Source organism: Emydura macquarii, unplaced genomic scaffold, assembly GCF_026122565.2.
Source record: "Emydura macquarii macquarii isolate MOO-44397 ecotype Brisbane River unplaced genomic scaffold, CSIRO-AGI_Emac_v2 contig_1790, whole genome shotgun sequence".
NCBI classification, from domain to species: Eukaryota; Metazoa; Chordata; order Testudines; family Chelidae; genus Emydura; species Emydura macquarii.
This window is the reverse complement of record NW_027131927.1, coordinates 4041794-4055647: the sequence shown is the minus strand read 5'-3', so window position 1 is coordinate 4055647 and position 13854 is coordinate 4041794. Positions and strand designations below refer to the sequence as shown.

The 13854-nt window shown below is 59.5% G+C and overlaps 1 protein-coding gene across 1 annotated transcript; it reads left to right on the top strand.

Annotated features, from left to right (window-relative positions):
• The first annotated feature begins 3184 nt into the window (after nucleotides 1–3184).
• Nucleotides 3185–11615, top strand: LGALS4 (galectin 4). The gene is made up of 10 exons (XM_067556726.1): nucleotides 3185–3267; nucleotides 4470–4558; nucleotides 6418–6619; nucleotides 7242–7379; nucleotides 7677–7706; nucleotides 8220–8264; nucleotides 8859–8888; nucleotides 9371–9459; nucleotides 9933–10098; nucleotides 11162–11615. Exons 1-10 carry the CDS (start codon nucleotides 3223–3225, stop codon nucleotides 11306–11308), a joined length of 981 nt encoding a protein of 326 aa, XP_067412827.1. The 5' UTR covers nucleotides 3185–3222; the 3' UTR covers nucleotides 11309–11615.
• Nucleotides 11616–13854: the final 2239 nt, after the last annotated feature.

Genomic DNA, 13854 nt, shown 5'->3' with positions numbered 1-13854 from the left:
GCATTGTCTCTTCGCTTGGGGCTGACCCAAAACGTTTGACGTTTTGCTGCATTGAAACGTTTTTTTAAAAGCTTCATTTCAGTTCTGCAAGACACTGAGCTGTTTTTTCTACTTTTCAAAGTTTGGAAGGAGGTGTGTGATTTGCTTGTTTTAAATTGGAGGAAGTGGTTAATTGAAGCTGTTCAACGGCTGTGGCGTGTTTTGGGGGTGTTCTTTTCAACCCAACCCATTGGCGAAACCGACACAAATTCCGCTGTTGCCAAAGTTTCCTTTTTGCAGCTGAAAAATTTCTCCCAGCACTGGTGTGCGCTGCTGGCTCATAAGCAATGGCTCCAGCGCACCACACTTGTTTCTACGCCCACACACCTCTGAGCCCCCGGGCACACCCACATGCTCTGTCCTCGCCAGCGGATAACATTGCCACCCTCTCACCCAGTGTACTGAGCAATCAGCCCATAAAATCCACCCACTGGGAGAGCTCTGAGTGGGGAGGGGCTGGGCTCTTCTGATGCCGTGCCCCTGACCCATTTAATCAGCTGCATAGCACAATGCTGCAGGCTGAGCAAACAGCAATAAAGACTGAGCCGAGGAAAGGTTACTGGGTTTGCTGCCTGGGGGCCAGCTGCAGTCAGTGCAGTCATCCTTCTTCCAAGGTGGCACCACGCAATCTGGGGCTAAACTCCCCCTGACACGGGCCTGGGCTGGTGTGACGCAGTAGCTGCACCTTGCCTTGTGCACCTCTTCCCCTGGTGGTGGAAAGGCTCGGCCGTGCCCTTGGAAGAAACTCTGTCCTCTGCCCTCTTGCACGAACAGGCTGGGCTTGGTTGGTTCCCGCTCCGGCCGGGAGGTTCTGCATCAGCCATGCTGGAGCTGGGGTTGGGAAGTGACCCGGGGCCCTGGTCTTCCCCACCTCCCAGGTGGCCTGAAAGCGTGTAATTTAAGTCTTAGCATGCCCGTGGGAGCCCATGGCTAGTACTGGGAGTCAGGATGCCTGGGTTCTAGTCCTGCTGTGGGCAAGTCCGGTCTCTGCCTCGGTTTTCCCTCCCACCCTCTGATTATTCAGACTGGGCATTCATCTTGCTTTGTGGCATGAGGGGGCCCCAGATCTCACCTCCTACTGTAATACACATAATACATGTTGCCCCTCCAGACCTGAGCCCAGCCCTCACACTGAGTCTTTGCAGCACCCAGCCCAGCACAGCCTCGGCGTAGGAAGGCTGGTACCATAATACTAGTACCAATGCCCAGCAGAACATCAGCCCTTCAGGAAACTGGCACTGGGCAGTTGGGGTTCCTGGCTCTCAGCCCTGTGCCCAGCCTGCACCTGTCTGATCAGCACCCATTCATCCCAGAGCAACACCCGTCCCTGTCTAAAGAGACAGAGATGGGACCGGGGGATGGGCCTTAGACACTTGGCATCACCAACCCAGCCTTCCCAGTCACCTCTCTGCTGAGCTGAAGGCCCTGGGGATCTCCAGCAGGAACTAGCGGTGCCACTAACCCTGCAGCGGAAAACTGGACTGGGGGGGGGGGGGTCTCCCAAGCCCTCGAATTCTCCCAGCCCCTCTGTGTGGGAGCAGGCATGGATCAGGCCTCCTGGTAACTGCAGAATCGGAACCACCGGTGCCACGGCCTCCCTTGTGAACAGCATGGCCAGGCTGGAGCCAGAGTCAAGGGCAAAAAATGCTTAGCAATGAGGAAGTGTCATGGCCATGATCCCAGCCAGTCCCCGTTCCCCCACCTGCCTGCTGGGGCCCAGGAGCTCCGATACCTGCTGCACCCCCCGGCCCCTCTGCTTTCTGCCATGCTGAGCCAGCCGCCCATGGGCAGGCAGGGACACTCCCCTCCACAGCAAACAAAGCCCCGGGCCGGCACCCATCTGTCATCTGGGCATGGCTCTTTGGACAGCTGCACCTCTGGGGGAAAGGGCATGGGACTCTCTGAGCACAGGAGGAGCCCTGCCCTGGTCTCCTACTGCAAGCTTCCTCTCCTGCTCCCCCACCCCAGCTCTGCTCCAAGCCAGGTCGCCCTCCACCCAATGATAGGCCTTTGCCTCCGACTGGAAATGCCACCCAGTGCCCGGCCCTTTGCCTCCCCTAAGCTGCAGGCACAGCCTGATGCTGCAGGTGGGATCAGCTGCTCTTGTTATTGGGGGTGGGGGGACGGGTAACGTAGGCACAGAGAGGGAAAAGAATGATCTGCCCCAATTCTGGTGGATGTATGCCTGGCAGTTTCATTGCACGCCATTAAAGAGACCTTTAATTCCTGGGGACTCCAGGACAATCCTGGAGGATTGGCAACCCCAGCCCAAAGCCAAGGGGGCCATGGGCTAGTCACAAACAGTGCCGACCCTCCACCCAGCCCATGCATTGGGTCAAAGCAAAATCTGTGAGCGTAGACTGTGGTAGAGCTGGGGACAGAAACCAGGAGTCCTGGCGCCTAGCTCCCTCCTCTAACCACTAGGCCTCCCTCTCAGAAGCCAGGAGTACTGGCTCACAGCCCCTCCCTCCCCTGCCCTGCTTTAACCACTAGCCACCACTCCCTGGCATGGTCACCCTACACAGGGCTGACGGCTGTACAGTTCAGACACCAGCAAGAATGTGCACGCTAAGGCTGTGTTTGGGCATTGTCGTGCTGGAGCCCAGTTCGCCTGGCATCGCTCGCTTCTTTACAGCTCCAGAAACTCCCGGAGAGCCGACGGGCCCAGTTCCATGATCACTGAGTGCATGCGACACTGGGCGGAGACTCTGCTTTAGTCCCGTTGTGTGATGAGTAACTCCAGATTAGAACCCAGGAGTCCCCCCTCCAGTCCCCCCAGCCCCATTTTAAACACTACCCCCCCACAGCCAGGGCTAGAACCCAGGAGTCTGCCTCCCACCAGCGCGTGCCCTAACCCACTAGCCCCCTACCACCCCAGACTAGGAATAGGACCCAGGAGTTCTGTCTCCCAGCCCTCCCCCACCCTGGCTCCAACCACTAGATCATCATAAATTAGGCGTTGCCATTTCCACAAAAAGGGGAAATGGGGATTTTTCCACTGAGCTGGGTGCAGCCAGTCAGGGGCAACACCTCTACCTGGGCAGGTGGGTGGAGGCCGGCCGAGTGGCATTGCGGCCCCGCCTCCTCCCAGGCCAACATGATAAAACCCCTGCCCTCCACTTGCCCCACGCCCTGTGCCCCATCCTGCCCATTCACTGCACAGGGAGAGACCCCAGCATCCCGATGGCCTTCATCCCTGCGCCCGGCTACTACCCCACCTACAACCCGGTGAGTGTCGCCCCCGCTCGGGGCTCCCCCTAATCCCTTCCCCGACAACCAGCCAGGAATAAAGGGAGGGAATGAAGGCTAGCAGGCGGCTCAGGAAAGCGCTGGAGCTCAGCAGGCAGTTTGTCTTGAGTGGCAAGACGTTAAAGACCAGTTATTCATTAACTCCCACGTCCTCCCCTTGCCCCAGCCAGAGCTGCAGGATCAGGGACCCTTGCACCCATTTCAGTGGCTCCTGAGCTGCAGCCTGCTCTGGGGGATGTGCCACCCCGTGCTGCTGGGCTGGACTGCCTGGGGCCTAGTCCGGAGTCTCCCACGCCTAGGGCAATCCCAGGGTGCCCGATGGCCCTCAGGGAGCGATGGCTGGGAGCGCGGCACTAGCTGAAGCACACCAAGCACGGGTTGTATTTGTAAAGATCCCCTATCTCTGGAACCCCTCATTCCAAGCACTTCGAATTTCCCCCATGGACACCCTCCCCCCCAAGTTCCACCCGAGCAAATTTTGGGTCAATCTGACCACCAGCGACAGTCCTGGCTTGCCTGCTGCCAGCGAACAGCTCCACTGAGCAGGCGCAGCTCTAGAACTGGGCACGACATTTTGCCCCTGGACCCGAGAGCCATCCAACATAGGGGAGCCGCTCTGGAAGGCCCCTGGATAAGAGCCAAGGAGTGAGGAGCGTAAGATGAGGTGGGGAGGGGAAAACCCGATCAATCCACTGTGTTTCTCAAGTGCATCAGCTCCAGTGATACCAGCCCAACCGGAGTCCTGGGTGGCCCTACCCCACTCAGCTGTGGGGTGGAACCAATTAATAATTAACGCACGGTCCCTCAGGGGCTCCTTGCCCCTTAGGATCCCAAAGTGCCCTGCAGACGCCTGCTAACTAGACTCCGCTTGGGGAAAGGCGGGGGGGGGGGTGGGGGGGGGATGCTGCTAACCAAGGAACGCGTTAAAGGAGCTGCAGCTCCCCCCAGACTCCACCTGCAAAGTGATCGGTTTCCCCACAACCTGCTGCGGCCTGGTTGCCGAAGGGGCTCAGGTCAGATCCCAATCCCAGGGCAGGCAAATCAGGGGGAGGCGAGGCTGGAGGGCAGTGGGGCCAGGAGCGGGCAGTACTGGGGGGTGGTACTGTCCTCCAATGCTGTGAGTCTATGGGGCTGGGGGTGTCACCAGTCAATTCTCCCCATCAGCATCTTCTCTCTTTCAGCCCCTCCCTTATGTCACCCCCATCGCTGGGGGACTGCGGCCCGGGATGTCGATCTACGTGCAGGGCGTGGTGCCCCATCACACCAAGAGGTAACACTTCCAGAGACCCTCTGGGCAGTGGCGGGGGTGGGGGATCAGCTTATGGCAGCTCTGGGGTGGGCAGGCTCCCACCGTCTCCCCCTCCCCACCCTGGGGTGCTCACCCCACCCTGTCCACCTCAGCACGGCGCTGGGGTGGGTCAGAAGGAGTCAAGATTTGCTCCCTCCCAGCCAGGTTTGCAAATTCATTCTCCCTGCACCCAGGACACCGGCTGGTGCTTTGGGTCCCTGGGCTGGCCTGAATCGGGGGGGTGGGGGAGGTGGTCCATGTAGTGACTCAGCTTGGGCCCCCCCAACCCCGGGGAAGGCTCTTCAGCTCAGGAGAGACAAAGAGACACACTCTCATGTCTATAATTCCCTCTATCCCCAATGGTCCCAGCAGGGCATGATGGGATCACAGTAAAATGCAACCAGGTCAGAGGTGGGGCATGGGGATGCGGCCACCCCTGGGGTGGGATGAGGGCTGTTTATACAGGGATCCCTCGCCCAGTGCTGAGATGCAGCCGCCTCTGGGGTGAAACGTGGCAGCTGTTTAACAGCCACACCTCACAGGCGTTGGGGACAGGCAGTGTGTAACAGGGGCTCTTGGGATGCAGACCAGCGTTGTTCACGGTCCAGTTTGGCCAGGACATGACGTAAAGCGCCACGGGATGTTTAACGAGCACAACGACCTTGGGTTTGTGGCTCATTAGTACAGAAGTGGGAACCAGCAGAGCAGAGCTCGGAGCACCAGGCTCAGGGAGGGAATGTGGGGAAAAGTCCCAGAGTTTCTGGCTGGGGCTGTGCAGGGGGAGGGACGGGGTGAAAGGGGATCACAACAGGGTGGGAGGAAGTGTGGCACCTACCAAAAAAAGCCTGTGTCATGGCAACTCCAGAAAGACACCCCCCCACACACACCCAGTAACGGGGCTCCATAGCTGCTTCCTTTCTATAGCAACCAGGCCCCATCGCTGCTCAGACCAACTTAGGGGGAATCCCTGGACCTCTCCCAGAAACGACTGCCCGCCCTTGTGGGGTGTGGATCACGCCTTCACAAGACAGTGAGCTCCCCCTCTCGTGGGACCAGCCCTCAGCCCCTCCCTGCTCCAGCCCTCTTGAACTAAATCCCTCTCCACTCTCAGCAGTATAGGGCCTAAGACACACACCTCATCAGTCCCAAGTCCACCCAGGAGGGGTCAGCAGTGCAACTGATGGTGGGGTGGAGAATCGCACCAGGCTCCAGCCTCTCCTGTTGGAGCCACCAAGAGGCCCTGGCCCCCAGAGGAGTGTTGCACTGGTTTGTCCCAGTTTGAATTCCCCTGGGCGCCTGCAACTGCACATGCTCTGCCTTGGAAAAGGTCTCGCCAGCGCCTTGGACAAGGGCATGGAAACGTCCCCAGTGGGGCAGGACAGACCTGGCCAGGTGCCCCCCGTTTTTAATAAGAGATCTGCTGTGGTGTGAAAGGAATTGAGGGCAGCCCGGCGGCTGGCGGCCTAGATTCCCAGGCCAGCAGGGACTGCTGTGTGCAACTAGTCTGAGCCCCAGGATCCCCCAGGCCAGAGACTGGCCCCAGAATGATTCTTGGCGCAGAGCTGTTGAAAAACAGCCCCTCTCATGCTAAACACAGGCGGTGACGGAGACTCCACCGCGACCCCTGGGACCCGGTTCCGACACGGTTCAAAATCTGCATCCTGGCCCGCCCTGGATGTGTCTGAGCGGCACTCGATTTGCAAGGCAGCCTCGGACATTTGACGACAGGCGGGAGGCGGAGGGAAGCAGGGGGGCGAGGCTGGGTGTGTTTGGGGGGATCTGTGACACCCTGCCCATCCCCCCGACCCCAGCAGCTCCCTCACTGACACCCCCCCCCCCAGGTTCCGCGTCAATTTCTCCTGCGGCCAGCAGCAGGGAGCTGACATCGCCCTGCACTTCAACCCCCGCTTCGAGAGCGGGGACACGGTCGTCTTCAACAGCTTCCAGGGCAAGTGGGCCAAGGAGGAGCGCAAGCAGGCCATGCCCTTCCACAAGGGGCAGCCCTTCGAGCTGGTCTTCATCGTCACCGGCGAGGGCTACACGGTAATGCAGGGGGGCGGGAGGGCGAGCATGAGGGATATGGGGGGCTGTGGATAGCCACCTCTGGAATTGGGGGCAGAGAGATCATATGCAATTGGGGGGGACCCCCCCACGTGTGGCAGGGGAAATGGGGAGGCCCCATTGGATCAAGGGGATGGGGGAAGATGAGGGGGACGAGACCCCCATCTGCCATTGAACTGCGCCCCCCATGGGTGGGGACTGCTCCACAACGGGCTGGGAAAGAGGATGGGGGGCCCCAACCATCTGGGCTTTGAAAGGGAGAATTGTTTTAACTGCACGGTTCCCCCCACAAACACCCCAACATCTGCTCTCTAACTTGGGGGGCCAGGAGGCCTCACCCCCAGTTGCCTGCCATTCCCCTTCCCCCCCAGTCTGGCAACCCCTGCCTGTGAGCCGGGTCCTGCCAGCAGGGGGGTCAGAAAGAAGCCAAAGGGGCAGGAGAGAAAAGCTCCCCCCGCCCCGTGTCGGCAGCTGATGCCTCTTTCCCAGGGTGAACCTCAAGATGTCTGGTCTCCCCTCCCCCACCCAGAGAGGCTCCTCTGCTCCCCTCGGTGTGTGTGTGTGTGGGGGGGTCGATCCTGACACTGCCTGTCTCCCACTGCAGATCACAGTGAACGGGGCCCCCTACTACCAGTTCCGGCACCGCATCCCCCCCGAGCGCGTGCAGGTCGTGGATGTGGACGGGGACCTCGAGCTGCAGTCGCTCAACATCATCGGAGGCAGCGTGATGATGGGAGGCGGGGTGAGCGACCAGGGGGTGCGAGGGTGGCGGAGACGTGGGATGGGCCTGCCCCGGGGCCGCACGAGACTGTGCCACTCACCCCCAGCAAATGGGTAGTGCCTGGTCTGGTTCAGGGGCAAATCTGAGAGCCGGGATTGTAAAGGGGCTGGGGGCAGAACCCAGGAGGCCTCCCTCCCAACTCCCTCCCCCTCCCCCCCTCTAACCACTAGATCCCAGAGCCAGGAGAGAACCCAGGAGTCCTGGCTTGACCATACCTCTCCCTCGCTGTGCCGTCTCATGCGCGTTTCCTTCCTGCAGGGGATGTCTTACCCGCAACCCGGGATGCCTGTAAGTACCCAGGAGACCCAGATGCCCGGGGTTGGGAGTGGAGGAGATGCCAGCTCAGCGTGGGCAATTAGGGGGCACCCAAGCCACCATGGCAGCCACACGTCACCCCACAAGCCAGCAAGGTTGAGCCAGGCCCCTATGAAGTCCCTCCCTTGATGCAGTGTGAGGGCAGCAGATGGACCGCGGGGGGGGGGGGGGGGGGGCGGGAGGGGTGTGTGTGTGTGTGTGTGTGTGTGTGTGTGTCCCTGCAGGAGGTCCCCATACCAGGGATTTCCCCCCCCACAGACACACAAAGAAGAGTCACAGGGACCTTCCCTCTGTCCTAGAAGCCACTTCCCCTGGGGAGCAGAGATCACATGGGCCCATCCAGCCAGTATCCCCGGGCCAACCCCACTCCTCCCTGGATCAGAGCCACAGGCCCAGCTCCCTTGGGCTTCTCTAAGGAGAGCAATTTCAACCCTGCCGCCCCAGTCCCTTTGTCCGTCCCCCCTTTACGCTGTCTCCGTCTCGCAGGTCATGCAGCTGAATATGGGGATGCACCAACCCACCAGCCTGCCGGTAAGTACAGTGGGGCCCAGGGAGGAGAGAGTTCCCTGATAAACACCCTCTTATTACCACGAACCATTTGTAAAGGAGCCGCTCACCCAGCGCCAAGATGCAGCCACCTCTGAGGTGGGGCACGGCGGCTGCGTATACAGAGATCATGTCACCCATGATTGAAATGTAGTCACCTCTAGGCTGGAACGGGGCAGCTGATTATATGGGGCTCCCTCACGCTGCACTGAGATGCAGCCACCTCTGGGGTAGGGTGCGACTCCTATGTAACAGCTGCACTGCAAATCTACTAAATCTTAAATCTAGCAGTTTAAGACAGGAAGTGGAGGAGCAGCGTGTAGCCAACTTGAAACTGCTGGGGTAGGGGAGGATTTTAGCTACGTGCCCATCACGGCTATTTCACGAGAAGAGCCATCAGGTGACGGCCACCCTCAGGGCTAGGATCGGAGCCCTCCAGCGCTAAAAACACCAGCGGTGCCAGACCCAAATCCTCCGTGGACAGGAGGGATGGAGAAACCCCCATGGCCTTAGGGAGGGAGGTTTGGGTCACTCCACAGCTGGCCAAGCAAATAACCCCTCGATTTCTCTGCCCCACAGATGATGGCTGGCCCAGCTTCCTACCACCCGGTAAGAACAGCTGACTTGGCGTTTGCTTCTGCCGTTTCATGCCCGCACACAGTAAAGCCACCCTGTGGTTTCTCCCGAAACATTTCCCCCAGCCCTGGCATGGAGCCACCTCTGGGGTGGAACGTGCCAGCTGTCTGAGAGCCACGCTGAACAAAGCTTGTGGCCAGAAGAAAAGAAAAATCCCCCCGTTCGGCTGGACCTGCAGGGGGCGATTTGGGAGGCTGGGTGACTAGCGCTGGAAGTTGGCCATGGCACCGTGTCAGCATCCCAGCTCACGTCAAAAGGGCCAGGGAGTTTTAGCATGGCTGGTTTTAAGATGTATCCAAATCCTGGGCTCCACCAGTGCCCCCTAGCGCTGCAGTGGGGTCAGCACTGTCGGCCGGGGGGGAGCACCCCCCCACCCTGCTCTCTGAACACCTCTGAGATGCTCCTCCGGCCAGGACAGCAGCGCTAGCCAGGGGTCTCCATTCATTCTCTTGCAGCAAGTCCCCTATGTGGGTAACTTCCCAGGCGGGCTGACGTCAAAGAAGACAGTGGTGGTGAAAGGGTTTGTCCCACCGGGCGCTAAGAGGTATGAGGCCATGGCACTGCCTTCATCAGGGGAAACTGAGGCACAGGGAGGGGGACGTGACTTGCCCCTGTTAGGTCTCATGGTGAATCAGCACACAGCTGGGGATAGAACCTATGAGTCCTGCCCCCAGATCCTCCCCACCCTCTCTACTCGTGATACCCCACTTCCCTCCCAGAGCTGGGATAGATCCCAGGGGTCCTGGGCCCCCTCACGCTAATCCTTAGACCATGTTTTTTAGCACAGACTAGGCTTCTCCATCCAGGTGCAATGGCCTTGTGTATCTGGCTACAGGCTCAGCTGGCCCATATATCCAGCCCCAGCTGCAACCCTCCCCCCCACCTCCACAGACCTGACCCTCCCCAGGGCATGGCTCAGCGTTACTCCAGCAGGCACCCCCCCACTCAAGCCCAGGTGCCCCCCCCCCGCCCCATAAGCTACTAGCCGCCAGTCTCACGGGTTCTCTGCCTCCCCAGCTTCTGTATCAACTTTAAGCTGGGCTACTCCAAGGACATTGCTCTGCACATTAACCCTCGCCTGAACGAGCAGACCGTGGTGAGGAACAGCTTCCTGAAGGGCCAGTGGGGCTCGGAGGAGCGAGCGCTGCCTTACAACCCTTTCCAACCCAACCAGTACTTTGATGTGAGTAAACGTCTTGTGTGTGTGTGTGTCATACACCCTATACTGCTAGCAGCTAATGGAGAGTCTCCGTTAGGGTCTTCTGGAGCATGTGTGTAGGCATGCATTCTGCTGCCCTCTGCTGGCTGGCATCAGAACTGTGTTTCATAGCCCCTATACAGCTAGCAATTAATGTGGATTCTCCGTTAGCTTACGTCCTGGGGCATTTGGAGGGGGAGGGTTGTGTGTGTGTATACACTGCTGCTCTCTGCTGGTTGAAATCTGAATTGCACATGTGTGTCATATGCCCTATACTGCTAACAGTTAATGGGGATTCCCCTTAAACTCAAGCCCAGGGTCTTCTAGAGCAATGCGTGTGTGTGCATGGTGCTGCCCACGGATGAATGACATCAGAACTGCATGTCTGTGTTTCAGAGCCCCTATAAAGCTAGCAGCTAAGGGAGATTCTCCTTTGGCCCTCTCCTCCCCTAGTTTTATTTTATCAGGCTATGCTGCCTCATTGATCTGTTTGAACCATGTGGAAAAACACTGGCACATGAGAGCCAGGGGGCAAGGATTGGCCCCTGGCAGACGCCTCTCCCTTCCCTCCATGCGCTTCACTGTCCCAGCCCAGGAAAGAAGAATGGGTGATGGAGGTTTAGTGCGTTCATCTCCTGTGGGAGGCAGGGCAAAAGGAAGACAGTGTGGCCTAGCAGGTAGAGTACTGGATGGGGAGTCTATTCCAGCAATGCCTGTGGCACAGCTGGGGTGATTTGGGCAAGTCACATTGTGCCACAATTTCCCCACCTGTACACTGGGGATAATGACACCACCCTGCTTTATAAAGCACTTTGAGACGTATGGTTAGAAAGAGCAGAGGGTTGCTCTTAGCCCATGTTACAGATGGGGAAACTGAGGCAGAGAAACAGAACAGGGCTTGGCAGGTGTGCAGACTGTGGGGCACTGGCTAGGGAGGGCAGCTAGGGGGTCAGTGGCAGAGCCAGGCTTCGAACGCAGGTCTGGTGGCTGGCAGGGCAGGGCAGGGCAGGGCAGCGCTGTATCCACTAGGTTCCTCTTTCCCCCCCAGCTCTCCATCCGCTGTGGGAACAAGTGCTTCAAGGTCTTCGCTAATGGGCAGTCACTCTTCAACTACAACCACCGCTCCCACGGCTTCCAGCAGATCGACACCCTGGAGATCACCGGTGACGTGGTCCTGTCCTATGTCCAGTTCTGAGCCCGGCTGCTCCGCCCCACGGGAGGCTGGGAGGGGGCCACACAATGCCACCCCCCCACGGGCCCGGCCCAATAAACTATTCTGCTTTGAGCCACGATGCTGCTGGGTGTTTGCCTTCCCCTGCCCCCTGCTGGGTGGAATCGGAACTGCTCCCCTGTGTGTCATAGACCCCCCCCCCATGCTTGTTGCTGATGGGGACTCTCCTGCAGGGAGAGCTGAATGTGAGACGTGCCCAGGCCTAGAGGTTGTAATGACCCTCTGTCCCCTCCCACTCAGCGCTTTGCAGCCATCACCACATTCAGCCAGACGGTCTCCCCCCCCCCCAGCCCCTCCTCCTCCTCCTCACCCCCGATGCCCCACAGCCCCCACTGCCAGCTCGCCCCTGCCAGAACCCCCCGCCCCCTCAGACCCTGCACCCCTGACCTGAGCCAGCCCACAGCCAAACCCTACAACCCCCATCCCCCCCCCACCTCTCCCCGCCACCAACAATGCACCCTCGCCCTGGGCTCCCCCGGGGCTTTGCCTCTGGCACGGGTCAGACCGCACCACACAACCGGGCTCACAAACAGAACAAGGAAGGCGCCCCCTGTGCCTGCTCACCCCTCTCCGATTTTAGCATCCTGCAGCTCACTCTGCAGAGCGTCGCAGGAACCGTTTCCAGCCAGGGTCCCCGGACCTGCCAGTCCAACGGGGCCACCTCCTTCCATGGTGGGGGGGAGGGGGGAAGACTTTCTACTCCATTGGGAGCCAGATCAACAGCCCCCTTCCCCCCCCCATTTCTGCTGCTCACATGTCCTGGCGAGCTGGGGTGGGGGAGCAATGTGTTAAAACCCAGCAGTTCCTCCAGCCCATGCGGCCTCCTGGGTTTTCTTTTCATCTTAGAATCCTAGAAGATGAGGGTTGGAAGGGAGCTCAGGAGGTATCTAGTCCAACCCCCTGCTCAAAGCAGGACCAACCCCAGCTAAATCATCGCAGCCAGGGGCCTTAAACACCTCTAAGGATGGAGATTCCACCACCTCCCTAGGTAACCTATGCCAGTGCTTCACCAGCCTCCTAGGGAAAAGGTTTTTCCTAATATCCAACCTAGACCTCCCCCACTGCAACTTGAGACCGTTGCTCCTTGTTCTGTCATCTGCCACCACTGAGAACAGCCTAGCTCCATCCTCCCTGGAACCCCCTTCAGGTAGTTAAAGGCTGCTATCAAATCCCCCCTCATTCTTCTCTTCTGCAGACTAAACAAGCCCAGTTCCCTCAGCCTCTCCTGATAACCCATGTGCTCCAGCCCCCTCATCATTTTTGTTGTCCTCCACTGGACTCCCTCCAACTTGTCCACATCCTTTTTGTAGTGGGGGGGCCCAAAACTGGACACAATGCGGCCTCACCAATGCCAAATAGAGGGGAATAATCACTTCCCGTGATCTGCTGGCAATGCCCCTCCTAATGCAGCCCAATATGCTATTAGCCTTCTTGACAACCAGGGCACACTGCTGACTCATATCCAGCTTCCCGTCCACTGTAACCCCCAGGTCCTTTTCTGAAGAACTGCTGCCTCGCTCCTCGGTCCCCAGCCTGCAGCTGTCTTAACCCTTCGCTGGCTGTGCCCAGACACTGAGGCAGGACCACTGCCTGCTACAGTCTAAGCTGCATCTTGCACCCGACACGCACAGGCGGGAAGGGGATTCCTTGGGTGGTTAGCAGGGAAAGGCTCGGGGCCTAGGGCTGTTGCAGGCATTTATACCCCATGGTATCCGAGTACCCTGGGCGTCATCTTCAGGGATGGCAAGCGGGAGGGAGGGTCCCGTTTACACCCTTTTCCTGAGCGACTCCTTCCAAAGGGCATTGGGAAACATCCCAGAACAACCCCCTCCTCCCTGGGAGCCGCCCCCAACCTCCGGCCTCAGCAGCCCCGAACACCCGGCTTGCAAATCCCAGTCACGCCCAGGATGCTTTGACCCTGGGAGGGGGCCTGTGTCCAGAGGGGCAGGAGCCAGCGGTGCTAGGGGCAGCTTCGAGCAGGGGGATCGGCTCACGCCTGCGGGCAGGTTACTGACATTCGCAGCGAACGCCACTGTCCAGGCATCAGAGTGCGTGTGACCGGATCCGAACATCCCCCCCCCACCCCTCCCCGCCTCGCACTGACGCGGAGCTCGACGCCTTCCCTGGAGACCAGGCCTTGCGGCATGAGGGTCACGCACCCTTGCCCCAGGGGAGGGGCTCACTGCACCTGTGGGCAGGGATAGCCTGGCATCAGGGGGACGTGTTAATCCAGGTAGCGCCGGTCCAGGAATCAGCATCTCTGCAACTGTGGGCCTTAGGCCCCCCCCCTATTCTGGGGCTGTGAGCCACCTGGGGGCTGCTGTATCTCACACTCTGCCCCCTACAGGCCCTGGGGGGGCAGAGAACAGCCACAGCACCATGCGCTCCAGCCATGCCCCCGATCCGCCCCCGATGGGCCCTGGGTGGGGGGTAGAGACTAGCTACAGCAACTGTTTTGTGACATCAGCCCTGGTACACAATCCCTGGTTTGGGCCTGTTCACATTTCAGC